The sequence below is a fragment of the Simochromis diagramma genome, unplaced genomic scaffold (genome assembly GCF_900408965.1).
Source record: "Simochromis diagramma unplaced genomic scaffold, fSimDia1.1 OVJJ01000305.1, whole genome shotgun sequence".
NCBI classification, from domain to species: Eukaryota; Metazoa; Chordata; class Actinopteri; order Cichliformes; family Cichlidae; genus Simochromis; species Simochromis diagramma.
This window is the reverse complement of record NW_024387169.1, coordinates 701,201-728,404: the sequence shown is the minus strand read 5'-3', so window position 1 is coordinate 728,404 and position 27,204 is coordinate 701,201. Positions and strand designations below refer to the sequence as shown.

The window sequence follows — 27,204 nt, the reverse complement described above, 5'->3', positions numbered from 1 at the left end:
TAAAGCAAGTATGACGTAAAGTTTAAATCTTGTTATTGTTTATAACAGTGTTATATCCCATACTGGTATTTTCAGCATCGGTGTGGCCCAGAATCTTTTAAATGCTGCATGTCTAATAAGATGTTTGCTGCTCATTTGGGACTTTCGAGCGTGACAGTGTACGTAACGATTAGTCTGCATGTAGACAAGCAGTCTGTGTTACTGTATTTAACACCACCAATCCCTTTTCTTCATTTAATTAAACTTGGTGTAAAAAATGGCTGAATTGTATATTTTTATTTTCACAGTCTGGGTGAAATTCCTTTAGAGAAGACCAATACCAGTAGGAGAAACGTTAGGTTAACAAACATTACATTTGAAGCCCTTAGAAAGGCCTAAACTCTTCCCACTTACACCTGTTTGCACATCTTGGACAGAAACACTGTGGCACTGACAGCCGATCACGTCGAAGACCCTGGGTTAGTGCTGTCGTTGATAATGTTTTCCGATGGACCTTTTGAAGGGGGAAATGGATTCCCTCTGCCCCTCACTCAATCACACCACACAGAGGCAAGCCCTAAACCTTTTACGAGCTTCAAGGAGAGCTCGGCTTGTTTATTGTTGGAGCAAATGGCTGAACAGTGACAGCAGTTGTTTACTTGTGTGAACTTCCACTCAGATACTTTTTTCCTTCTGTTTATGCAGCTGGTTTCTAATTTACTCAGTTTTGCTCTGCTTTGTTGGGTATCTAATGCAATGTGCTGGCATAAATTGAACATAGGTGTCGGGGATTTGGCACTACTTGACCAGATGCAGAAGCTTTATTCATAATGGCACAATAAGACGAAAACAAATTCGCCCTGAGCCGTCTTTTATGAATAGCTTCACCGGCAGGAGTTGGCAGGATTGTAAATGAAATGTGGCAAACAGGAAAGAGCGACTAGTTTTTCCTCTTGAATCTGCAAGAGATGTATGATCTACACAGCACTGCTCATGTTGTTTTCTCCTTAAATGTTGGTGTTTTTTGTAATCGGTGTTTTTACCAGAATAAAGGTTGACGATGGGAAAGAACGGGATAACTGTGAAACTGAGGCTGTGCTTAATTGTGTGTATTTACTGATATTGAAACGGATTTGAAGTGTGAAAGCAGAGAACAGATGCACTGAAGAGTAATTTAAAAAAAAAACTGCCGTTATGCTTTGCTAATGTGTGATTCATGCAAATTAAACAAACCAAAGTCTTTGGCTGTCAGTAACTGCAGCTCCACATTTCCTCTACACACTTCCAGCTTCACGATAAAGCTCTTTTCCTTTGAAAGGTACTTTATCACCATTGTTTCATTGTCTGAAGTTTCCCTTTTCTCCCGTGTACCAAAAAACAGGAGATTTGCTGATGGAGTCATTTTTACTGATGGAAATACTCCATGTAGTTGGGGTGACAGCAGTGACGTCTGGGTAAAGCCTTTGTGGCACCTTATGAAGCACATAGATTTTTTTTTTTTTTTTTTTTAACTAGAGGTCATTATAGTTCACCAAAACAAAGTATGAAAAACAGTTCAGTTAACCAAGCTTGTCTTTAGCTTTAGTCCTCCTCGTGTTGGTCACATGCGCCATCACAGACAGCTTATGGAGGCATGGATGCACATGTTTCTCGAGGCTTGGGGACGTTTGCATGACTCCGAGTCAGCTGCCTTCAATGGCTGTTTTTGTTGTCGTGTCTAATCTGAACTGCTCAGGTTTTGTCCCTGACACACACTGAATCAGATAAAACTAAAAGAAACACTGAAACTAGTATCAGTGAGGCCAAAACCACCTTTTCTTTATGAATGGAAAAATGTTTATTGCATGATTAAAAAGAAACTACAGCTGCTTCTTCTTTGATTACTGATGAAGTATAAAGAGATGCAAAAAATGAATGTATAATTTTATGATATAAAGTTATGCATTCATCCTTGTGGGTTCCCCACACCCCCCTCAGAATTAGCAGAATATTTTGTGCGTTTAATCTACTGTTAATTTCATGCAATTTGAATGTGAGGCCACAGATGAGGACATCCCGTCTTATGCAAAAAGAAAACTGTTGCAATCTGAGGCAGTGAAGCAACAGTTGCGAACCTCATGTGCTGGTCTTACAAGATCACACAGCTACGTTATGTTAGTGTTAAAATGTGACGATACTGAAAAGCACAGAAGAACTCATAGGTAGAACATGAGTCTGCTATCTGAATGTTGGTGAACAGCAAACCTTTTCTTTTATTATGACTAGCCGCATATACCACATGGTGGTAACGCCACTGAAAGTTTGCCCAAAGTGTTTTTTTAAATCAGGAAACGGCTCTAACATGGAGGGCACCAGTGCTTGTTTCTGTTCCTCTACAACATAGACATGAAATTGTGCAGTTTTGCTGCTGAGTAAATTGCCCTTGAGGGCCCTTAAATCAAAAACTATTCTTAGTATTAAGATTTTGTTTATTAGTAAACAAATCAGTTGATCCGTGAGGGTCAGGTTGAAGGCCTTGCTTTTCCTGTTACTCACCTAAGTTGAGCTCACGGTCCTTAATGTAGCAAGTGTAATATACTCCATACAAGAGCATAATCTTACCATTGTGAAAGGAGGGTGTACAGACCCATGGTAAGGACACGTTCTGCCAGCCTGCAAGCTGTCTGACGGGGGGATTTTCAGCCTGCCGTGCAAACGGCTAGTAATGGTGGTGAGCAGAAGTGTCAATGGTGTGTGTCTCATGTTGCAGAGCTGCCGGAGAACTGGACGGACACGAGAGAGACCCTACTGGAAGGCATGTCGTTCCAGCTCAAGTATCTGGGGGTCACGATGGTCGAGCAGCCCAAAGGAGAGGAGCTCTCAGCAGCAGCTGTCAAGAGGATAGTGGCAACGGTGAGACACGCACGCACGAGTAGTTTAAAATCTCTTTTTAATGTTCAGAAAACGGTTCCAAGAAAATGAGTTTCTCTCGAGCATACGTGACGTTTTCTTCATCATCACCTCTGCCGCTTAAATATTTTAGTCATTCAGAAGCGTGCTCCGTTATGACCTGACCTCGCCGACACCTCGGTGAAAAGTGACTGGTTGGCTGCTTCCCTGAGGCCCAGGTTGACATTTAGAGGAGGATGCAATTAGTATGTGGACACTGTGTGACTCAGTCAGCTTTATCATGGTGGAGAGCTTAATGTTATTGGATCTGGCAGCTCAGTGGATAATGAAGTTAGCGGTGGCAGAATAGTGGGACACGGTGAATGAAGTCACAGCCTCTGATTGGGTCTAATCTGCTGCCTGCCCTTAATGCCCCCCTGCAGAGGATGCTTACTCCTGAATGGGAATTGAGTGATTTTAAGCAATAGACTTGATAAAGTAAATAATCTTTATCGCACAGGTTTGTGTGACAGTGCTTTTGTCTAACGATAGACGCCACATAGATTGTATACGATACCCTGAATTATTTGCTGTCACATAGGCGCTCTAACCACGAGAGGTGCTCATATTAAACATGGCTGAAGTATTACATGATGGGCCTTTGTACAAGTAATCCTGAGAGCCACAAGTTCAGGCTTTAGACTCTTCTAAGCGCACAGTTTCAGGTGCTTTTTCTAAACTTGATGATGTCCCTGAGATGGACACAGAAGCTCCGCCCACCTGCCATTCAACAAACCTTGTGTGTGCAATGGGCAGCCAATTAGAAGCAAGTATGTTTAAAGGGGGGAGAGCTAAAATAGCTTGTTTCCAACAGACCGCGCATCAAGCCTTGGTAAATGATAAAGAAGGATTGTTTTGAGCAGCGCATCATGCGAAGCCACTTTGATAAAACCAGGAATGAAAATGTGGAGCTGGAAATGAACTCCGTGCCCAGTTAGGCCCAGTTAGGCCCAGTTTAAAACGATCTTCACATTACTACACTAAAATGAAACGGAGGGAAGGTTTAAAGCATTTCTACATCTCAACCTCAGAGTAATTTTAAACTTGAGGATATAAAACACCTTTTTTCTTTTTAGCTAAAATATTCGTTATGTGAATAAAACTGCTACGCGAGATACAAGTTATCATTTAATAGGTTGGTTGTTCCAGCCCACTCCAGATAGAGTGGGTCTAACATGCCACTTTAATGTTTTATGTAGTTTTTATTTTTAACCGTGCTGAATGAAGATTAGCACCTGAGGTTTTAGCCTCTTTTTCCTTCTGTTAGCTAACTCTCTCTCCCTCTTTTTGTTTTTGTGGCCTCCACCCTTTCTCTTTCCACCCTTTCCTCTCTCTACATGTTCCTTTCTCCAGGCCAAAGCCAGTGGAAAAAAGCTCCAGAAAGTCTCGTTAACGGTCTCCCCTCGTGGAATCATCCTGCGTGACAGTGCCTCAAACCAGCTGATAGAAAACGTCTCCATATACAGGTCAGTCTGCCTCTTTCACCTCCTCAGGCAAACATTGTGTACTGCTGACCTGACCAGGTTGTCTGGATTTGTGAAATAGTTTCACCCTAAGCTTGTCTTTATCATTCACAATAAAGCAAAAGTTGTTATCCGCCTCTTGCTGTCATTTATCACTGGATAGATGTGTGTTAGGAGGTGTGGCGCTCCCAAGGCGGTGGGAGAGGCAGGGAGGGTAGGAGTCTATCAGTGCTGTCTAATCAGTCTTGGTGCTCTCGGGAGCTGTGTGTCTGAGCTTTTACCTCAGATGTATCTTACACACACTTGTCTTAAGAGCTCACTTGCCTGCCAGAGCTTGCATATAAAAGTTGCCTCGCCTCTGCTGGCCCCGAGCTGGATTCACTTTTCTCAAATTCCACTTATATGAGTTGACAAATCAAGGAGAGATGGGACTTTCCAGCGTTTTTCCCAGCACGAATGTGGGCTGTGTACACTAATTTCTTTTCAAAGCTGGCAGATTGAGGACAACATTTAAATTATTGACCGTTTTCTCAAGGTATCATGGAGCCATGTGATGGACAAGTCGTGTTTCTGCCTGTATTTGAGAGGAAAGTCTCCCCACCTGCTCAATTTTGCATCGCTTATCACTGAACAACTGTCGCCTAGCTGTGGAAGATGGAGCTAATTTTCCAGCATGCACCATTTATCTATATTAAAAATCTCGTCTCTCCATCTCCAGGCTGTTTTTCTTTTTCTTTTTTTGGGGGGACTAAACTTGGCTAACATTTTCACTGTTGTGCAAAGGGAGGGTGAGGCAGAATGACAGATGTCACAGGGTTGGGTGGAGATAAAACTCAGCTGATTAATTGTGTTGCTGGAAGCTGTAAGTGTATCCAAACACATTAAGATCAATTCTTCATTTGCTCTGTAAGAATTTCTTTTATTTGCATCATTTTTTTGTGAGCAATTTTTTTTTTTTTTTTTTTTTTTTTTTTTTTTTTTTTTTTTTTTAACCAAGGACGTTCTGGAGGAAGTGAGCGAAATGGGCTTCAGAAAATTATGCAGGGATCTACAGTTTTAGCCCCGAGCTCCATATTTGTTCAGATTAAAATGATGCAGGAAGAGCTGACAGCATGTCCTGTTATCACTGGATTAACTGGATACTGAAGAAAACCTGAAAGTTGTGATTTCTGAGCCGATTTTCAGCAATTTATACACTGTGGGATTTGGGGAGATGCAGGAGTAGACACTCCTATTCCCATGGGTTATGTGGGTGTTGTTAAAGCTGGTGATAGGAGAGCCAAATAACAGGGTGGAGCTAGAACAGCTAACTTCTTTTGTTTCATATCTTTCCCTCGCTATTTAACTAATAGACTCCATATAAAACAGAGCTTCCAGGTCTGAAAAGTGAAATCAGGCCCAAAAATGCAGCATAAACCTTTATGTCCACAAAACAACCGTCCTTACTCCATTAAAGCTAGTTTAAGTAGCCGGGATTCGACCTCCAAGGCGTCCGCCTTCAACTGCCACAAAGCACTTCACATCTGCAGCTCCACCCGCAGGTGGTGTGCTACAGGAAAATGAGCTCATGTGGCTCGTTTTCACTGAGCCTGGAGGTTGAGGTGTCTCTGGTGCAGGCCAGGTTTCTGGACCTACTAGTTGTCGTCTCTATAGCGTGCTCGTGAGTCAGGCTTGGTGCTGCTCTTCGCTCACGACTGATTTGCTATAGCTCCTGGCATCTCTCGGGCACCCAAATCCCTCCACCACCAGGTCCATGGAGTGGTTGCTACTGTTTTGTTTTAAAAGGACCTAAGACAAGTCATGGGCATGTCCCAGCTCCAGCTGTAACTGCAGTATCCAGGTGGATGAGTTCAACCTTATTTGAGATGTTATGAAGAGGCCATAAAGAAGTTGGGTTGCAGGCTGTAAGCGATCTTACTTGTTAAAATGTCCACGTGAACTCAAGTGGATATCAGAGGAAGCTGACACGTCCGTGTTGGCGTCATTGTTCAGCACCAACCCTCTACTCCAGAAAAACGCTGCGTTAATTATGAACTTGCTTATTTGAAGAAATAAATAGTTTATAGTAATTAAAAAGCTGTACCGGGCGAGTCCAGCTGTGACCTCAGCATAGAGCTCAGACGTAAAGAAGATGAACGGCCAATAAACAGATTTGCCTGACACCCAATTTTCCCCGACGCCCTCCTGCCTAAACATTTGCCCGTAAATCTCGGTTGTGTTCCTCAGATCACAGCTGTGATTCTTCACCCCTCCAAAGTTTTTTATGTCTGTCATTGGTTAGCAGACTGTGTGACTATCGCACAGTGAAGATGATGCACGAAGGAGAAAGGAAGGACAGATGGCAGAAATTCATTATATCCTTCTTCCATCATCTTGGGTATCCCCTCCCCGACTGGCCGTCGCGCTCGAGTCTTTGGCGTTAGAGTGATGGCATCATGATCAAATAGTGGAGCAAAGCTATTATGGCTTAATTTGAAAGCGTACTCTGCACCTGAGACTGACGAGCCAGAGCGACAGACGATGCAGAGGATTCGCACATCAAGATGACCTTCTGTGTGTGCACGTTTTCCCCATGGTCTGCACAGAGTCCAGGCGAATTCTTGTAATTTATTACAGTAACTTTAGCCTATTTCACAAAGCCATGCAAAATTTTACAAGCATACAGTGAAATTAAAGCTCCTCCAGTTACATTAAGGCAGGGTGAAATTTTTGCTCTAGTTTTTCCAGCATTTCTGATTTATTTATTTATTTTTGCTGTAAGATCTTTTACGCTCTTAATAATTTTTGGAAGGGAACATACTGCTGCAGTTTCTTGAGCTCCTGGCTTGTACTTCTGTGATTGAGGCTCATCTGTGAGCCTCAGAGTTTTAGGATTCTTGAACCTTCAGTTTTAGCTCAGGGGTGATATGTTAGGTCCAAACTATGTTAGAGAAATTATTATCATGACGGTTCTTTGTCAAAAGAAAATTAGAAAGTTATTTGAACACAGAAGGAATCATGGCTCCAAAAGCGCCCCGGGTAAAAAAAAGAGAGGTTTTAAGATTGATGGCTGCTCCTTCAATCACACGGTGATATGAGACTTGAAAGTTTTCTCTGGTGAATGATCAGAAATCCCATCAAACATACAGGGTACCAGCAGGGTTAAATGACACCTGTTTGAACAAAGTTGAGGTTTTGACTTTAGATTGTGATGCTTGCAGTGGGAGTTAAATTCATCCGATTCAGCCCTATAAAAATCCATGTACATATCTCCTGTATTTATGAAGTTAGGATGGCTCAAAAGTGCTGAAATTAAACGGCATAAATTTCAACACGGATGTACTTTGAGGGCTTACAAGATTGGAAAATATTCATGGTAAATTTCGCGTGGCATCATTAAACATACTGGAGTTATTAGCAGCTGATTGTTTTTCAGGTTAAACTGTTTTTTATATGGAATATCCCCACTGTGATTTATGGGTTGACACTGTGGGTGTGTGTAGTAACAGAAACCAAACAGCCCAGATGTCCACTGCACACGTTCCTTTTCAGATTTATGACTTTGTCCAGCTGTGTACCTGCACACAGCTGGTGTGTGTGTGTGTGTGTGTGTGTGTGTGTGTGTGTGATCACGTGTGCAGTTTTAAGTCAGATTTCTGGAATAGCTTAAGGGCTTAGAGCAGATAAAGTTTCATTTAATCCCAGATGAGTCTTAAATTAAAGGCTTTCTGAATGTGTGTGTTTGTTTCAGAATATCATATTGCACTGCGGACAAAATGCACGACAAAGTGTTTGCCTACATCGTCCAGAGTCAGCACAACGAGACCCTCGAGTGTCACGCCTTCCTCTGCGCTAAGAGGAAAATGGTGAGTAAGTTGATATTTTTCAAACACCACCTGCTGTGTGAAGAGTCGACATGGTCGCTGACGTCAAACTTGCCGACTGTCGCTGGGCGACAGGACGTCTGAGTCCTGTTGTTCTTTGAGTACCAAAACTGTCCAGATTCAGCTTCAATAAAATGTCTGTTTGCTCAGGTATTGCCCACAGGGTTTAACAGCACTGCAATAAATAAATGCCAGCAACTGAGCTACAGTTAGGCTAATATACACACATTAGCATAATGAAGATGTCGTTCATGTTGATGGCACCATTGTACGGCAGGAAGAAGATGCAAAAAATAAACCAAACCTCAGAAAAGACAGGATTGGAGATGATCCACAGGTTAGTCATCAATATGTTACTGTGTGGTTTGGATCGCTCGCCCAGGAAAAAAGCCTGATCCATAACTTAATGTTCACACTATAATTAAAACAACTTTTGGGGTGGATAAAGGAAGGACAAAACTCCCCATCACTGTAAAAAAGGTGAAAACCTTATTCAGCGGGGTCGTTGTGCTAATCTGCTCGACAAGTAATGACACGAGAAGGTTTAACAAAAGGTTAATCTGTCATAGCAATTAGTTTTTATAATGAAGGTTTCTTTCTTTTCCCCGGCACACACAAAAAATAACAGAATCAGCCTCCAGTTTACACAAGTGTAGGTGACTTACATGCACTTACTTTCTGTATGAAACACTTCCTGTCTTTCCCTTTATTTTAAAGGTAAATTGAACATTTTGGCAAATCTGTTTTTTGGTCTGTTAAAAAACAAGCACTGTTGTAACCAGCAGTACCACTGCTGATCAGACTAAAGCTTACCCAGCTGGGATACAGGAAATGACATGATAGGGTTATAAATGTAATAATGTAACAAATATAATGTAATCCCTGAGTGAAGGAACTGAAATTAAAGAGGCAGATTTCTCATAATGCAAAGAAATCTACTGCGAAATGTTTTCTATGAATAAATGCAATGTGAGCTAAGGACACACACTGCAGCTTCAGAGCCTTAATACAATTTTGTATTCAGGTAAAACGTGCAGCTTCTGCACCTGGCCACACATGAAGAACAGTTTATTCAGAGACCTGAGAGTCGCCGCGCTGACACTTTACTTGTATTTATGCAAATGTGTAAATATTAAGTCGGGAAAAGAAAGGAGCGGGAGCATGAAAGGCGAGCAGGTTGTCATCCCTCTCTCGGCTTTCTCACCATCCCTGGAGTTCTGCCGAAAGAGCCGCTCCCTCCTCTTCCTTCCCTTCACTAATTTCATTGTGGTCAAAAGGCCACGTATCCTCCCAGTTGCATAAACAACTCGTCGTGTTGTCCGCGAGTTTCTCTTCCCTCTCTCCGAGTATCTGTGAAGAAAATCCTTCTTATGTCGATGGTCGTTTCCTGTTTGTGTCACAGCCATACCTTCCCTTCCTTCCTGTAATGCATGAGATGCGTATCGTGTATTATTCATCCCTCATTCCTGTCTCTGTCTCTTCCTCCGTCCCAACAGGCCCAGGCGGTAACTCTAACGGTGGCTCAGGCGTTCAAAGTGGCGTTTGAATTCTGGCAGGCTGCCAAAGAAGGTACGCATGGTCGCTCTTCATCACCACAGAAAATTTGCTCTCTTTCTTCTGCTCTTGGCTTTTACACCCTCCAGAGAGGTCACGTGAAATACTGGAGATCTGCTTGGCTTTCCCTGTGATCTCTCTCAAATCAAATCAAATCAAATCACTTTTATTGTCACATCACATGTGCAGGTACATTGGTACAGCACATCTGAGTGAAATTCTTGTGTGCGAGCTTCACAAGCAACAGAGTTATGCAAAATACAATAATGTAAACAAGCAAAATACAAGAATGGCTACATCTGAAACTAATAAATATATGTACAATATATAATAGTATATGCATTTCTGGATGTGTATACTAAATATTTTTCTACGTGTGTGTGTGTGTGTGTGTGTGTGTGTGTGTGTGTGTGTGTGTGTGTGTGTGTGTGTGTGTGTGTGTGTGTGTGTGTGTGTGTACACATATTTTACAAATTAAATAGAGTAAACAATAAATAAAATATATAAAATAAAATATACAGAGTGAGACATGTGCAAAACAGTGGCGTTACTGTACAGTATGGAGTGCATAATGTTAAAGTTCCAGTAGTGACTGTGAGGTGTCTATGAAGTGTTCAGCAGTCTGATGGCCTGATGGAAAAAGCTGTCTCTCAGTCTGCTGGTACGGGACCGGATGCTGCAGAACCTCCTTCCTGATGGAAGCAGTCTGAACAGTTTATGGCTGGGGTGACTGGAGTCCTTGATGATCCTCCCCGCTTTCCTCAGGCAGCGCTTCCTGTAGATGTCTTGGAGGGAGGGAAGCTCACCTCCAATTATCCGTTCAGAGCACCGCACTACTCGCTGGGAGAGCTTTGCAGTTGTAGGCGGTGCTGTTGCCATACCAGGTGGTGATGCATCCAGTGAGGATGCTCTCAATGGCACAGTGATAGAAGGTCCTGAGGATGCGGGGGCTCATGCCGAATCTTTTCAGTCTCCTGAGAAAGAAGAGGCGCTGCTGCGCCTTCTTCACTGTTTTGTTTATGTGTACTGACCACGTAAGATCCTCAGCCAGATGTACGCCAAGGAACCGGAAGCTGCTCACTCTCTCCACAGCAGCGGCGTTGATGGTGATGGGGGTGTGTACTTCTCTGCACCTCCGGAAGTCCACTATCAACTCCTTTGTCTTTGCGACGTTGAGGGTGAGATGGTTGTCTTGACACCAGTGGGTCAGGGCGCTGACCTCCTCCCTGTAAGCCGTCTCATCACTGTTGGTGATAAGACCCACCACTGTAGTGTCGTCCGCAAACTTCACAATGATGTTGGAGTTGTTAGTGGCCGTGCAGTCGTAGGTGTAGAGTGAGTATAGGAGAGGGCTCAGTACACACCCCTGTGGAGCACCAGTGTTCAGAGTGATGTCCTCGTTGATTCCCTGCACAGCGGTGAAATCACCAGCCAAAGGCACCTGGTTCAGTTTATTAAAGGCAACTTAGTCATGGTTAGAGAGTCTCACAGTTAAAGGTATCAGTGTGAGGAGGGGTGGACAGGAGGATTAGCCTGGGGCAGAGGTGGGGTGACTAGAATAAATCTTCTCTGTTCCCTTTACAACAAAATAAAGACTCAGATGTGTGGGAAGTGGGATTTTTCTCATGTAGTTTATTATATGGAGGAACAAAAGTGCCAAACTGAGACATAACTCAAATGTGGAAGCTGTTAAATGCACCAATGTTTTTTTTTTTTTTTTTTTTTACTTTGGATTAACATTACATTGCAGTCAATTTTCCATATTTTCCTCTGTAAATGCAATTTATTTTGCATTTACTTCACTTCCATGTGCATTTCTGCTTTACTATGCAAAAAGGCGAGTCGCTGGATTAACTGTTGGGCTCTTTTTTTCATGCAAAGTTGACCCCATGACACACTTTGCATAGCAAAGCATGAAGTCATACAGTTAGGTCAATGAGTGTTCGGACAGAGATGCAAATCTTGCATCTGCATACAACCACAGTGGAGTTTAAATCAAAAATCCAGACTTTCAGCTTTAATTCAAGAGGTTTAATAAAAGCATTGCACTGTTTAAAAATTACAACCATTTTTATTCACAGAGGTTAAAAGTTAATTGGACAGGTGACAGATGTTACATGACAAAGTAGAGAAAAGCTGATTCCAAGCACTCATTTTTAGTAGTTGTAATCAGGTAGTTTTGAAAAAATAGTAAATGCACCGAACAGCTCAAGGAAGACAAGTGCATGAAAACAGAGTTGCACAACAACTGCACAGCATCTAACCAAGTCAAGAACACCCTCGAAGAGGAAAGCACATCATTGTCAAAGTCTACATTCAGGAAATGCCTTCATGAATGTAAATGCAGAGGGGCTCAAGGGAGGAAACGCAGCATTTGGTGATGCATACGAGTTCTAGATTTCAGTAAGTCATTGAGTTCAAACGTGTTTCTTTTTAAAAACTATGTCCAGTTAATTTTGAGCCCTAAAAAAATCCCTAATTCTAAACAGTTCATTGCATGTTTTTATTAAACCTCTTGAATCAAAGCTGAAAGTCTGCACTTCAACCACATCTGGACCGTCTGATTTAAAATCCACTGTGGTGGAGAACACAGGCAATATTACCAAAGTTAAATATTTATGGACCTGACTCTGAATGTAAAAAATAAAAACACAGAAAGATTGAGATTGGGAAGATGGCAGTGGGGAAAATACACAAACAGTACACATTTAATACAGAAAAAAATGTATAAACCTTTAGGTATTAATAAAACCATCCATCAATTTTCTAAGCTGCCTGCGACTCTCCATCAACAAACCTGCCATCAAAGCTGAGAAATTCCACCAAAACTAATTAAGAAAATAGAAATTTAGCTGGAAGCTAACAAAGTATATTTATATTTTTGTTGAGTTGTGTTGAGCCTCTCTAAAACCCAGTTGAACAGTAGGTGTGAGTGTCAAAGGAACCGTGGAGGCGGCAGCCAATCAGAGAGCTGTGTGAGGCCGGTGTTTCTGCAGCTCAGCAGAAACATGCATGTAATTTTCTGCACGTATGACTCCAGCGTAAATGAGCAATTCTTGCTACATAATATCAGTTTCTGCATCGGCGCCCCCTCAACCATTTTCTCTAATCTTTACGTATGTATCGCCCTGTGAGTGCTCTTTGAATTTTGTGATTATCCTTTGTCGTCTTGTCTTACACCTGCCTTCCCCGTGCATGCACAGTTTAGTTGTTTTCTATTCCCTCTCCATCCAGATCCATCGCTTCTTCTGTTTTTGGTTTTTTTCCAAAGGAGTGGAGAAGAGCGACTGAGGGGGGTGGGGATGAGGAGAAGAGAGGGGCAAGAAAGCATGAAAGGCAGGGTAGGGAGGGGTGTTTGGATGGCGAGTGTGTGAGAGAGAAAGGAAAATGATTGTGTGTGTGTGTGTATATATGTGTGTGTGTGTGTGTGTGTGTCGGCGGGCGCTCAGCCTCCTGACAGATTCAGTGTCAGTGTCATTGATCCCGTCTCAAGCGACGGCGTGCTTATTTATTCAGTCCTTTCGAGACGCACGCTTGCTCTGTTTGAAAATCCAGCCGCCTCTTTCTTTCCTGCAACATTTCCACAGCTTCCTCTGCTCTTACTGTGGAGATTCCACTGTGGCCACATTTCCATTTTGACGAGGGATTATTTTATTTTCCCCCCATCAAAATCAAGGCCACGGACTCCTCGCCTCACGCCTCTTCGTTTGTCTTTTTTTGTATTTCTGAGTCGAATATTAAAGAGTACAATTTAGTACAGCCTCACTCGCCCCATCCTTCTCCTTCCCTCGCTCTACACTTTTCACCTCGAATTTTTAATGTGGGCGAAGTCGCTTAATTGAACGAGTTGTTATCTGTTCTGTGGGGTTATGGAGGGGAATATATATATATATATATTTTTTTTTTTTATAAAGAAGCCGTGGTGCTCTCTTGTGACAGGGAAGAAGAAAGAGAGATGGGGAGAAGGAAAAAAAAATCCTTTGGAGTCTGTTTTCATTAAAGTTGCAAGACCCCGGGGACGAGGGCAGGAAGGGAGATATCCACCGCATGTCTGTGTGGTTTGCTTGTTTCTTACAAGCTCTCCACCACTACCACCACCCACCGTGGTTCTGCACATTCCTGACCCACATTCCTCTGTATATTACAGATCCCATCTCTGCTCATAAATCTGCCTTCATAGAATATTCACTGCAAACACTACAGCAAGCTTTGAACTGCCGTATCTGTGAGTTGGCTCCATGTTTAGCAGCAGACTGAAAAGTGCACACGTGAGGATCTGCAGGAGAGAAAAAAACGGGTGCCCTGGGAAATTTTTCTAAGGCTGCCATTACCAAGCGACCCGGGCTCATGGGAAATGTTATTTTCACTGCACCAAGAATGACGGTGCGTATAAGAAAGTTGTGGTTGGAAAAGCAGAAAGCGACATTTCATCTCAAGCAGTGAGGGGGGCTTTTGAATAAAGCTCTATAATCTATTTTTAAGACGAGCTGTAGAACTTTATTCATGCTGAAAGTTTGATTTATAACAACCAAAACATTAAACACAGCCTATAAACAAAGTGGAATAACTCAATAAAATAAAACATACAGATATAAAATGGCTCAATAAGTTTAAAAGGGCAGAAAAATTATTAAAAAATAAACAAGCTTGTATATAGAAATGTAAAAATGCTGTATAACAACATGAAAAAGACCAAGTAAATCCTCTTATTAATGAACTTTATTCTCTTTTTTTGCATTTTTAAAACTTCAAAGCTGCAGTTGTTTTTGGTAAATTTCACAACGTGATAATTTTATTTGTTTTTTCTGACCAATTTAATCAAATTGGACTGAACTAAAAATTTTATCGAGCCTTATGGATGTTTTGCCGACCCACAAAAACGGTGGAATCGATAAACCTCGATTCAGGATTCAGAAACCAGATATGACTCACAAATATTTCTTAACAAACGGCTGTTTTTATGAAACACATCAAAGCTGCAAGACTGAAAACTCAACGCAGTCTGCCCCGAAAACAGAAAATCCACAAAATAAATGAAAGCGGGCATCAGTGTTTTTGGCAGAGAAACTCCAAACAAAAACCAGGACGGACACTTAAATGGAAGAAAACCAGATTACAGTGGGCTGAAGAGATGTGGTCATGGGCTGCGCGGTCAATCACGAATCTGTGAATAGAAAATGCACACCTTTCCTCATGTATGACATGAATACACATGAAACTTTGGACAGAATTGCTTAACAAGTGGCAAAAAAAATATTTTGGCTTTCTTAACTTAATCAATCGCTGTGATTGGCCCCAAATAAACGGAGGTGTGAAAATCCGGTAGAGTGATGCTAGCGCTCGTGTGACGACACTGGGCTCGTTGAAAGATTTCTCAAACTGCACACGAGTACTTTCTGTCTCTGCACAGACGGATTTCCGTGCAGTGTTTCACATGTAGTTGTGTAATTCTGATGATTCATGCTTAAACAGCAAGTTTTAAAATATTTTAACACAATTCAAAAACACTTGTGAAACTCAAAGTGTGTGAGATACCTTAGAAAAAGGACTGAGTGAAATCAGTTTGAGCTTGTAGCTGCGTGTACGGTTCTGTAATGTGATGTTGTGGGAAAGAGGTTTCTGTGAGCCGCTGTGCTTTGCTCGGGTTGGTGGATCCTCTCTTGTTCCTCCACATATAGGCCATAGGAGTGAACAAAGGATGCAGCTCAAAGGCGTATCAGTGGAAGCGAGAGATTTCATGTTGCTCATTAAATGGCATGCCAGAGAGGAGTTGCAACATGCGCTTGTGCAAGCTGCAGCAGCGCCCTCATAGAACTGGTGAAATATGTGGTCGTATGTGACACAGCTCAGGCAGATTACTGACTAATTACCGTCTGATGTCTGTAAATATTTATATGGCTTTTGTTGTTGTTATGTGTAAAACCACAGTTTGCCACAAAGTGTGATATCTGTACCACTACTGTTGCACAGCAGTACCTTCAGAGTCCCTCTAGAAGCGAGTTTTGCCACTCTGCAGCCATGTTTCCGTTTGCAAATGCAGAAACGTGCCAGTCAAACAGCTACTAACATGTTTCCTGCTTTGACTGTTGATTGGCTCTTCTGGGGCTGCAGGACAACCATCATCTCCAGCCCCCCCGCATAGATCATCGACCAGGATTTATTTAGTCGCGTCTCTGTTCCTTTTATGTTTCAGGTCAAACTCTGTGTCGGGACAGCTCTGTAAGCCTAATAAATTACTTGAAAGTCCTCGATTCTATTCAGGAGCTATCCTGGAGCTGATCAGATCCACTCGGGTCCACATTAAAAGCCCCACAGAAGTTTTCTGCTTCGAGCTGTACAGAGCACGTGAGGAGGGCAGGAAATGAAACCCTAAAAGATCCTGTACTGCTAAAATGCTTCTGGTGTGACTTAAAGCCGTGCAAAGAGTGGGACAAAGATGTGTCTGAGACATAGCGTCACAGACATGCACCCAGTGCACCCAGGGTTTGCCTAAAGGAAGTGTTTTCTGTCCTCAGCTAACTCTGCATGCAGTTTGAAGTTGTGGCTCTGACATGTGTGAATAATACAGGCCCTGAAACTGCTCTGCTGGACTGAGATTAACAGAAATGTTGTGCAGGAAGTCGCAGGGAGCTGTTGCTTTGCATGGAGAAACTTTTCAGCGGAACGCTCGGGCCAAACACAGACCCAGGCGCTCCCTGTTTAAAGGCTACGGTTACAAACCCTGCTGTAGCTGGCAGATGATTTCAGTAATAGTCTTAACATGTTCAAAGATTTCTCTCCTTTTTTGGGGGGGGGGGGATTGTATAACGTACAGCAGCAGAAGTTTTGAAAAGATTCATTAATTAAGCTTTGAATGAAATCTTTCAAGCTTTTTTTTGCTGATCATTGCTTATAGCCAATGAAAATCACAAATCTAGTGTCTCCAATTCTGAGAAGATCAACCAAACATGATTTTCAACACTGAAATATCAAACGTCTGAAAAATATGCTCATTTATACGCTCTGTTGAAAGTTGTTGCTCCTCGAGGTTTCTCATAGATTCTCTGTGGGGCTCAGGTCAGACAAGTTGGTAGGCCGGACACATTTGGTACTACTGCAAATTTCCTCTACTGATGGGAACAGAAATCTGCATCTCCAGAGAGCTTGTCTGCAGACGAAAGCGTGACGCTTTCTAAAAGCTCCCGGGTCACGCTGTGTTGACTTTGGCTTCTGAGCCTCATCCTCCAGACTGCAGGACCTCAGTTTCCAAACTGCATCTTTTATCTGAAAAGAGGATTTTGAGCCACAGAGAAACCATCATGTTTATTTTTTTTTAAACCAAACACTTCTGATGTAATGTCTGGTTTAGGATTGGTGATGTTGGGAATGATGTGGTTGTAGCTTCCGTCCTGAAAACAACTGTGCGTTGTTGCTCTTGATGCTGTGACGCCAGCCTGAGTCTGCTTGTGTGATGCTCTCCAAATTTCTTCAACTGTTCTTTACAACCATTTAAAGTCTGCGGTCGTCTCTGTTGTTTGTGCACCTTTTCCTGTTGCGTTTGCCGCTTAATATTCTTCAATACAGCTTTCAGGCTCTTCAGCAGTGACCTTCTGTGTCTTACTGTCCTCATGGAGCATGTCGATAATCATCAAAATTGAAGCAAAAGACGCCCTGGGATATTTCACTTTGCACATAATGAATATAGAATTTGTGAACATTTAAAACTGAATGTATGCTTGTTGAGTGAAACTTTTAACCACATCTGAGCTGCATGAAGGCAAACTGTTCTTTGCAGCACAACCACTCTGGCCCTGTGGTTAGAACTTCCTGAATCACAGATTGTCCTCACTGACTGCACTGTTTTCATTTTCTTTCTTTTCCTTTTTGTTGTCCTGCTCTGTGTTTCTGTTCAGAGAAAGAGAAACGAGTAAAGTCGAGCTCAGATGGGGAAGGAGCCAGCAGCTCTCAGTCGGACAGCTCGGCCAGCCAGGGCAGCCTGAAGGGAGGAGGTGAGTCACGTCGCCCATCATCACATCTTTTTCTCTCTTCCTCTTTCTCTCTGTCTCTCTCTCTCCGTGTCGTAGCGATCGTAGCCTCAAGGGACGGAAGAGTGTTCAGCCACTTGTCAAAGGTTGGCCTACAAGGAGGCTGCAGGTCAGCTGATGACAGTCTGCTTTTCATTGGTTACCATTTCTCACTAACATCACAAAAGTTAACAGTAGGTGACTGTTTAAGGCAGTTACATGCGGTGATAATGGTGCTGCTGATGATCTGGTTAATTTGAACACATAAAAGCCACACTGCAGTCATTGTGGATGCATTAAACTGAATCTTGGTTCAGCGATTCCCCTGACATTTTTATGAAAACAAAGGACTGCTATCATGCTGTTATTCCGCCTGACTCTGGAAGCACAATTACAGCCCTGTTTGTTTAGAAAGCATGAAAGAATTTCACATTTCTGTTGCCCCCATTGTTCGATCAGACCCTAAACATCCGCTGAGCCAGACGACCTGAAGGCATTATTAATCCCATACATGTCCGCATCCAGGGAATAAATTACACGAAAAGCATCATGTTGTTATACGATGCTTTATTTTTGTGCATGTTGTGTTTGCGCATGCCTTTCCCTGTCCCGACCCGATCCTTTCGATATTTGTTTGGAGTGGCCATTTTTTTTTTTTTTTTTACAGGAAAGTCTTAAAAACATCAGCTTTGTGCTCCTCTGCTCAGCCAGCAGGCCTCCCGTCAGAGAAGCGCAGCTCCCTAAATGTGTTCTGATGCTTTATTTGGCTCTGCAGTGCTGCACGTGCAGCGCTTCATGGTCAACACGGGCTTTAAAGATGATCCTCTGTGAGAAGACTCAACAAAGCAGAGATTTTGCAAGCAGAGAGGCTTTTTTTGGACTAACATTATCCTACTGACCCTCTGGTGGGTCATTTAGCTGCCAGTGGACTGCGTTTCTGTGAGGCAAATTAGCATAATTTCACAGCAGAGTAAAGCTCGGTGCTCTGGAGTTTTCGCTGCCAGCCCTGAAGCAGTGATCAGGGACAGCAGAGCTCTTACATTTATCTGCTCTTCACTGTGTGGCTGATGCACTAGCAGCGTGTCAGAGACTCTCGGGATCAGTGGCGTTGTCGGAGGTGAGTCAGCTTTATTCGTGACACACGATACCCTCGACTTTCTCCCAGCGCCAGGCCTGTAAATGCCACGTCCTGCCATAACCTGATTGTTGGGGGATTTTGCCTGCAGGAGATGAATCAGCCTCTCAGTCTCTTCCTCTTCACAAGGTTAAAAGTAGAGCTTAGTTTCCTTATAATTTAATCTGATGGAGGAGATGATGATCATTTTCTTGGTTAAAAGTTTCAGCACTCAAGTGTTTATGCATAGTTCTGTGACACGATATGAAGCAGCAAATTAAAAACTTTAGTCTTTATTTCAACAGGAAGTAAAACAGCTGTGATTAAGAGATAGGCAGCATTAAACAAGCATGTGCAGTCAGTACATGCTTATTCCAGGGCTTGACGTATCAAGGTGTAATACAAATTAATCTGGTCCTAAAAGTATGGAACTGAACAATAAAACATGTATTTTAGTCAAACTAAGTTAAAATGCAAGAAGCAGTGTGGAAAAAGTCAACTCTCACTGCTTCTGTAGGAATTAAGAGGGTAAGCAGCAGCCAGGTGCTGCTTGTCAAATGTACTCGATTAATTGATCATCAGCAAGTGTGAGCACATCTATAAAAGGCCGAGTGGAAGCTTTCAGGTGTGGGAACGTAATGCCAAGGAGGAAAAGGAGGAAAAACATCAACAGTGGTCTTAAATAAGCAGGTTTTGCTGCGAAGTGTTACACTTTCAAACAATTTCAAGTCCATCATTCTGCAGTGACAACGATTATTCACAAGCGGAGAACATTCAGGAAGCTGCCAATCTTCCCAGGAGTGGATACCACAGCAAAGTCACCCCAAGGTCAAACAATGCAAAAAGACTAAGAGCCAACAAAACCCCCAAATCACTCCATCTTAGACTCTGCAGGCCTCAGTTAGTGCTTAAGGTTTAAAGTTCATGACAGCACAGTTACAAAGTATAGCTTGTTTGGAAGGATTACTGGGAGAAAGCTTCTTCTCTCTTGTGAACTTTAAAGTATTCCAGAGTTAGATGTGCTTGATCCAAATTGTGTTATGCAACAGGACAGTGATCCCAAACACAGCAGCAAATCTGCAGATTAGCTGAAAAAGAAAAGAATGGAGGTGCTGCAGTGGCCCAGACGAAATCCAGACCTCAGCCTGACTGCAACGCTGTTGTTCATCGAAGAATAGATGATTTTTTTTGTTGTTGTTGTATCCTGATCTATAAAACCTTAGACGTCAAAAAGACGACTGTCAGTTTAAAATCAAAAGAAACAAAAAAACGTTTGGTATCATCTTAAATATTTATCCACTTTAAAAAAAGTTTGCTTGTTAATCACCTTTCAGGTAATTGATTGATGAATTAGTTCTACCTTGTTTGTTCACAGACCTTGTCTTTCACTATAGTAATAAATAAGCTTTTAAGTGAGCAGCATTAATCATCAGATGAGTCCTTCCCCTCCCCGTGAAGGTCTGTCTCACAGTATTGCCTTTTTCATAACAGCAGAAGGTCTGAATGCCTTCTGTTGACACACAGGACAGACTGCATGAAAATCTTATTGCATGCTGACTCAGTTATACGGGACCATTTTCCCTTAAGGAGCATAAAATCTAGTAAAAAGGTCAGCTAAGGACTGAAGAGTATTTATATCCCACCATTAGAAGAGTTACTGTGGTTTTACTGTTCTCAGAGGGTGACATTAGCCTAAAGACTCGACTGAAATTAGTGTTGACACACATTATTGACACGCATTAATCATCAGGCAGGGCCATTACGAGCCAATCCCATTACAGTTCAGCAGTGCCGCCGTAGTCAGGCGTGGGGTTACTGCGTGCTCACTTATCACTAAGTGACGTGCCACATATGGCTGAATTGATGAGATGCATTGGAAGCTTGATAACGAGAAGTGTGGGGGCTGTTCTGCCTTTTTCCAGCTCCATATTTTCATTCTTTGCATGATTCACATTTTAAACCAGCTTTTATTTCATACTGAGCTGCTACACAGGCCCCCGACAAACAAGCTGTTATGGCCTTTACTTTAAATCAACTGTCTTCTGATTGGTTGCCCCTCAGAAACAGAAAGGGGTGGGGCTTCTGTGCTCACAGAGACTGAGATGACCATGTCTCTATGGCCCAAGAAGCTACTGAGGGTCCCTTTGTGTCGCCTGGCACCAGTTTGGCATGGGAGACCCTAACAGGAGCTCTTGCTGCCAGGATCACACCAGGAACCAGGAATGCACAAACACCGCCATTATGATAAGGTGGCGATTCGTCAGGTAGTCATGGTTCTGTACGAAAAAGGTGCGATTCTCACTCTGGATTAGCAGGGAGAGAGTTCAATGATCCTGAGATCTTTGTAACATCTTCGGATAAGTGGGAGATGGACAGATGGATCGCTCTATGACATCATAACAAACTATTTTTAAGGCTGAGCACGTTGATTTGAAACTTTGACCGCATGTAATCTGTTCAGCATCATCTGTGTTTGAGTTCCAACCGCCTCCTGTGTTGGACGAGAGTCTCGTCTTTTAATTTGCTTCTGTGCTTTTTAGTTTATTTGGATATGATTGTGTTCGTCGCTGCCCATCGTCGACCTTCAGCACAAACTTTTACAGAGATCAATCCAGCCCTCGGCCTCGAACATGAGGAAAATCTCATGTGCCCACTTAAGCCACTTGACTTCCTGCTTCTTCGTGTTTGTTGACCATCACAGGTGCCCGTGTGTGGTTTTTAGGAGTAAATTAATGTTACAAACTTTGTTTTGATTTTCAGAGGTCGCCACGGGGAAACTTTTGGATTTGGCTGAGGGAGCGAACGCGGCGCTGACCCACTCAGGAACAAAGCAGACCCAGTCGGATCCCTTTACGGTGCATAATCACGCAACAGAGAACAACAATACTGTATGGGTAAGACGAGAGAAGGGCTGGTCAGTACGTTTCAGCTGTTTCAGCTTGATAAGAAGACTGCCGTGCTGGAAATGGTGATTAAGCGTCCGAGTGATGTACTGTACCTGTTGTATTCAAAGGAGTGTATTCTACAGCCGAGCCGCTGCCGTGATGAAGCACACAATAGCCTATTGAACAGAACGGCCCTTATCACATAACTGGCGAGGGTGTGGGGCTGCAAACAGCATAACTCAACCTCCTGAGAGCATAGAGGAGACTTTGTGCATGTTAATGTATAATAAGTAAGGACTGTTATCACCTCATAAGACAAAAACTCTGAATTTAACCGGTGTGTGTGTGTGTGTGTGTGTGTGTTTTCTGTCTGGCAGGAGTTGGAGGACGGTCTGGACGAGGCTTTCTCAAGGTGAGGAGATGAGTTAATTTGGGTTTTCCCTGAAGCTCAGGCTCTAATGAGCTGCTGTTTTGGGATCAGGAGTCTGTAGTTTGGGCTGCACTTGTAGTAAACACTGCCTCTCCCTCCGCTTGACTCACCCCGGCTCAGTTTACAGGCCCTGACTCAGCTGACACCCTCCTTGAGTCATGCTGCCTTTCTAGGCTTTGATTGCCACACACTGATTTCCTACGAGGGGGGAAAAGAAGACGGATTGCTTGGTATTTATATCCCAAGCCCAGTGAAGATGTTGTTATTTGCAGTATAGGAAAGTCTTTTTGCCCTCACAGCTGATAATCTAACTCTGATATCTTACTAGGTTGGACCACAGGAACATTTACACATGACACTTTCAACAGAGCAGACGTCGGAGTGCATACCGAGCGAGGCTTTTCAAATAGTTCAAATAAACCAAAAACGAAATTTAAAAAAGTGGATGCAGGACAAAAATAGTTAACTGCTATAAAAAACAAAAGCTCTTTGGAAGGAATGAAAATGAAAGGATAATTTGTACTTGGAAAACTGCCTCGAAACACAAATGTGGAGAAAGTTTGTTTAGTTTGAGGCTGTTTGTTGAAACTTTGAATGTTTTCATGACTGTACATCAAACTAGGAACTTGAATATGAAGCACAGGAAACACGAGGTCTTCAGGTTCAAGGTTGACTGGGAAGTCCGTTGTCTCTGCTTAACTTCTGTCTGTACCATCAACAAACTGGTCAGAGTGGAGCTGGAGGCCGCTGTGACTGATGCTTCAATTTGGGCTCCATCGGCAGGCCTCTCTGATAAGCGGCGGTGGTCTGCTGTCAAGTTTGCACTCTGCAAATGTTTACAGCTTTTCATTTTACTGCCATAAAGACTCGTTCAGCTTTTTACGACTGCGTTTATTTCCTTTGGCTCCGCTTTTCATTCCCTCTTAATTCTGCAGTGGGCCTCGCATCCTCTCACTTTTCATTTAGTGGCGGGCGAATGGGCGGCTCAGTCTCTGTAATCAAGCACTAAGAGGCCATTTTCGCCCCGTTATCAGATGATTATTTGTCTGCACACACTGTAATTACACCCTAGCACCATTAGCTGCCCTCTCTGTGATTAACGAGGATGCTCCCAGCATCAGCAGAGATGCATCCGCTAACTGGAAGTTCGGATTCCCCGAGGGAAAGGTCGACTTCTTTGTCTGTCAGGAGGAGCTGATTGTGCTGGTTGATGAGGGGTCAGAGCGAGAGAGTGAAAAAATTAGAGGCAATTTATGAGTCTGTGAATGAGGATGTCACTGAGTAATGAAGTTATTTACAGTTTACAGTTTAGCACGAGGAGTGAAATAAGCTCCAGATTAATGGATTGTTTACAGCACAGTAAATGTGACTTTTTAATCACTGTTCTGTCTGATTAAGAAACAGCTCGGTATTATTTCAGATTAAAGAAACAGCAGCAGCAGAGATTAGTGGTCAGAGGGTCTGTAACTCATTATTAGGGGCGAGCAGCACACGCACCATATGTAGCTGCTTTGCACACAGGCACAAATTAAGAGTTTCTTAATGCGTTAAATAAACTTGTTGTTTGTGATCCAGGACATTTGAACTGTTTCAGGAAAGTGTTATCAATAAACTTTGTTAGACAGTAGTTAAAAATATTAGTCTCCCTGATGTCGATTAGTCAAAGTATTTTCTGGTAAACATTTTTAATTTAAAAAAAAAAAAAAAAAAAAAGCACCTTTGAGTTGTTCCCCTTTCTTCACTGTCAGTGAGGTTTAACTTCATGCTAAATCTCAGAGGATAAGTCAAGTTTTTGTGTATTTTAAAGACATTTTGCTGTCTTAAATAAAAGAAACGCATCCGTATGACTCTTTTGGAACCTTCGTGTTATTTAATAGTTTATCTTTTAGATGGCCATAGGTGATGTCAGTAAGAAGGGTGTAAAGCTGACAGAAGTGCTGCTATAAGTGCTAAATTTATGCCCTATGGTTTGCTGGATTGTTCCCTTAAAGGCCCGTTTTTGATCCCCAGAATGAGCCAAAGTATACAGTGTTGTGAAACTGCAGGATGTTTCACAGTTCATAAAGTAACAAGCAATGCTTGAACTTTTTGTTTCATTTCTTTTTTCTCACGCTCCTAAATAATCGTGCTTTTTACTGAGCTCAGAAACCCGCTCACTCTTAAAGTGAGAGCATGCATTCAGACTCTGTAACATTTCCCACAGTGATGGTTTTTAAAAGCGCGTCTCAGAGTTCTACTGAAGGGATGCAGCACCCCTCGTCGGTGCTCGAGGGCAGTGATGGACGTGTCGTTCCAAAATCTGTTGAACCGATCGAGGCCGTCATGTGGCTTTCACTTGCATTTCATGTCGCTGTGTTGTCAGCCTCCCATCAGCACAGCAGTGTTTCCTGCTAGGCTGAAGGTGAGCTTGTGGTTCTAAACAAAGCTGCCAAGATGCCCTCACACAGAGTAACAGAGCCACAACAAGCTTTCAGAGCTTTCCTTTAATTTGTCACCAGCCTGTCCACTGCCTCTGTTGTCAGCTCTGACTGTTGTTGGGATTTGAGATTCTGCACTGCCCTCTGCTGGCTGGATCAGTCCAGTTGCTTTATAATTAGGCCTTTCAGGAGAGTTTGTTGCCTGACTTGTGATGTTTTCTTTGCACCCTCAGCCGCAGTCTGGATAGCTTTGAATCCTACTCAGGTAATAATATCATGTCACTGGATGTTGTGACCTCATCGTCCTGTCGTCAACCTCACTGTTTAAGCCTGCTCATCTGTGCGGGTAGCCGTGATCAACCACCCCACGTGTCTCCACATCATGTTTCATGACAGGAACCATTAACATAGCACAGAACGGTAGCCAGTCGACTAACTTAAGAGCTCAGCGAGGAGGAAGCCTTCACTCCTTTTACCATTTCACTGTTTAAAAAAAGTATGAGGGACGTTTCTGCCACAGATCCTGATGTTTCCTCTACTTTGTCCACGCCGTCATCACAGATGTTTGAGTGTTTGCCTCACATCCATCAGCTTTAACACAGAGATGGAGAGTGGCACGTTCATACGAAGTAAAAAAAAGCCCTTCTGTTTATGATCAGAGGAGCTCGTCTTAGATTGTTATGGTTGTTTAAATAGGGGATTTGTTTCATTTCCACATCTGGCCACATTGTTATTATTTTCTAATCATTTTCATTAAAAATTTGATGTCCATTTTTATGTTCCTGTTTTTGTGCACGCTGTACTGACCATTATCAAAGATCTGTAAACATTGCAAACAGAAAATCAGATTTTTATAGACTGTATACAAAAGATGGACATTATCCTTTGAAGTGTTCCAGGTGTCCTTTTCTTCAGCAGTGCTTTGAAGTTCCTTCTGGGAACTTCAAAGCACTGCTTCCTTAGACATTCCTTAGACATTCCCAAACCGGATGCGATCTCTGCGGGGAACTCCTCCCAGTTGTGTGGAACCTCAAAAATAGTCCAGGAAGCCTAATTAGACCCCGAGCAAGCTCAACTGGGTCCTATCAGCACAGAGGAGAAACATCTCTCCTTTGAGCTTCCTCCAGACGTTGCCGACTCCATCTCAGCGATTCTGCCCTGCACCCCAGTCATCTTTAGAGCTTCAGATGGAAGCCATGTCCATCTTTTATGTACAGTCTATAGTTTTACCAAAGCCGCTAATAAAATGTCTTTTCTTTTTTTTTTTTTCCCCTTTGTCGCTACAGACTCGCTGAGTCTCGCACTAACCCCCAGGTCCTGGACATTGGGGTGAACCCTCAGGACTTCAGCACTGAAGAGTGCCTGTCCCCCGGCAAATGGGACCAAGAGGAGTCGGACTTCACGGCACAAAAAGACACGTGGGGGTTCTAACGTGAAGCCTCGGGCCAAGAAGGGAAAACCAGGGAAACGAGGATCCCGGTGGTAAACGTGTCCGAACACTGCAGTGACGAAACGGACACTGTGACATCCGCCATGTTCCCCACCGCCTTCCTGCTGTCGTCTTCTCTCTGATGCATGCGTAGTTGCGTGACCGGAGGAGGAAGGCGACACGAGCAGGCTGCTCACAGAACAGGCCAAAGCAATACAAACCATTTATTCCTTTTTTAAAAAAGAAAAACATGCAGTCAGTTAATGTGCGTTGCAGTCTGTGTGTCACTCCTGTGTCTGTTTACTGTTGTGTTTGTGCTTGTGTACACCACGTGTTTGTGTGAATGTGCAGTGTATATGTGTGCAAAGTGAGCCGAGTGCTGTTTGTGTCATAGTGAGGTCACAGAGGGTGCTGGTGAGTGTTTTATATACCTGAACATGGAGCACTGTAACTGGATTCGAGGGAAACTCACTGGTGAGGTTACTACCTGCGTGCTTCAGCCTTTTGTTGGGCACCAAAAGCTTTAAAAAACAGTGTGTATGTGTCGGTCAGAGAGTGTTTGTGTAATAAGAACAAAGTGACAATCTTATTTTTTTTTTTTGTATTGCAAAATCTATTTTTGCACTCTGCATTCATCCGTGTTCGAAAGCACACATTTCATGTAAGGGAATTTAATGTCCACACGTGTCAGCCTCATCATTTAGGACTATATGCAGTGCCTCTGTTCACCCTTCCTCCTCATCCTTAAATATTTGACCCTCGGTGAGACTTCACCATCGCTGAAGACGACCTGAAAACAGTTATAAAAAACAAGCAGTGTGAGAGGATGCAGGTGTTACGCGGCGCTCCATCACCATATGTTAAATTATGTTCACTCCACTAGTTTACTATATTTTTCCCAGGGATGGATCCCAGTGTTATTTTAGCATTTGTTAATATATTCATTTAATTTAATTCATCGGTTTTCAATAAAAATCCAATTATCAGTGTGTGTCACGTTTTATTCTGAAATCTAAATGTTGAATATTATTTTTATGTCATGTCTTCTCCACTGTGGGGATTTGCTGCCTGTTTTCTTTTCTTTTCTTTCTTTTTATGGACTGATTTGTCTAATTCAGAGCTCATAAAACTGTCTGCTT

The 27,204-nt window shown here is 42.8% G+C and overlaps 1 protein-coding gene across 2 annotated transcripts in view; it reads left to right on the top strand.

Annotated features, from left to right (window-relative positions):
• Positions 1-27,051, top strand: part of ldlrap1b (low density lipoprotein receptor adaptor protein 1b) — a 47,587-nt gene extending 20,536 nt beyond the window's left edge. Inside the window, exons 2-9 of one of the 2 annotated variants that reach the window (XM_040048918.1) lie at positions 2,729-2,871; positions 4,261-4,373; positions 8,101-8,215; positions 9,730-9,802; positions 17,680-17,775; positions 21,665-21,759; positions 22,167-22,201; positions 25,923-27,051. In XM_040048918.1, the coding sequence (XP_039904852.1) occupies positions 2,729-2,871; positions 4,261-4,373; positions 8,101-8,215; positions 9,730-9,802; positions 17,680-17,775; positions 21,665-21,759; positions 22,167-22,201; positions 25,923-26,067 (815 nt within the window). In that variant the 3' untranslated portion in view covers positions 26,068-27,051. Of the gene's footprint in view, positions 1-2,728; positions 2,872-4,260; positions 4,374-8,100; positions 8,216-9,729; positions 9,803-17,679; positions 17,776-21,664; positions 21,799-22,166; positions 22,202-25,922 lie in introns of both variants that reach the window. The other variant, XM_040048917.1, reaches the window with a different exon arrangement.
• The last annotated feature ends 153 nt before the right edge of the window (positions 27,052-27,204 follow it).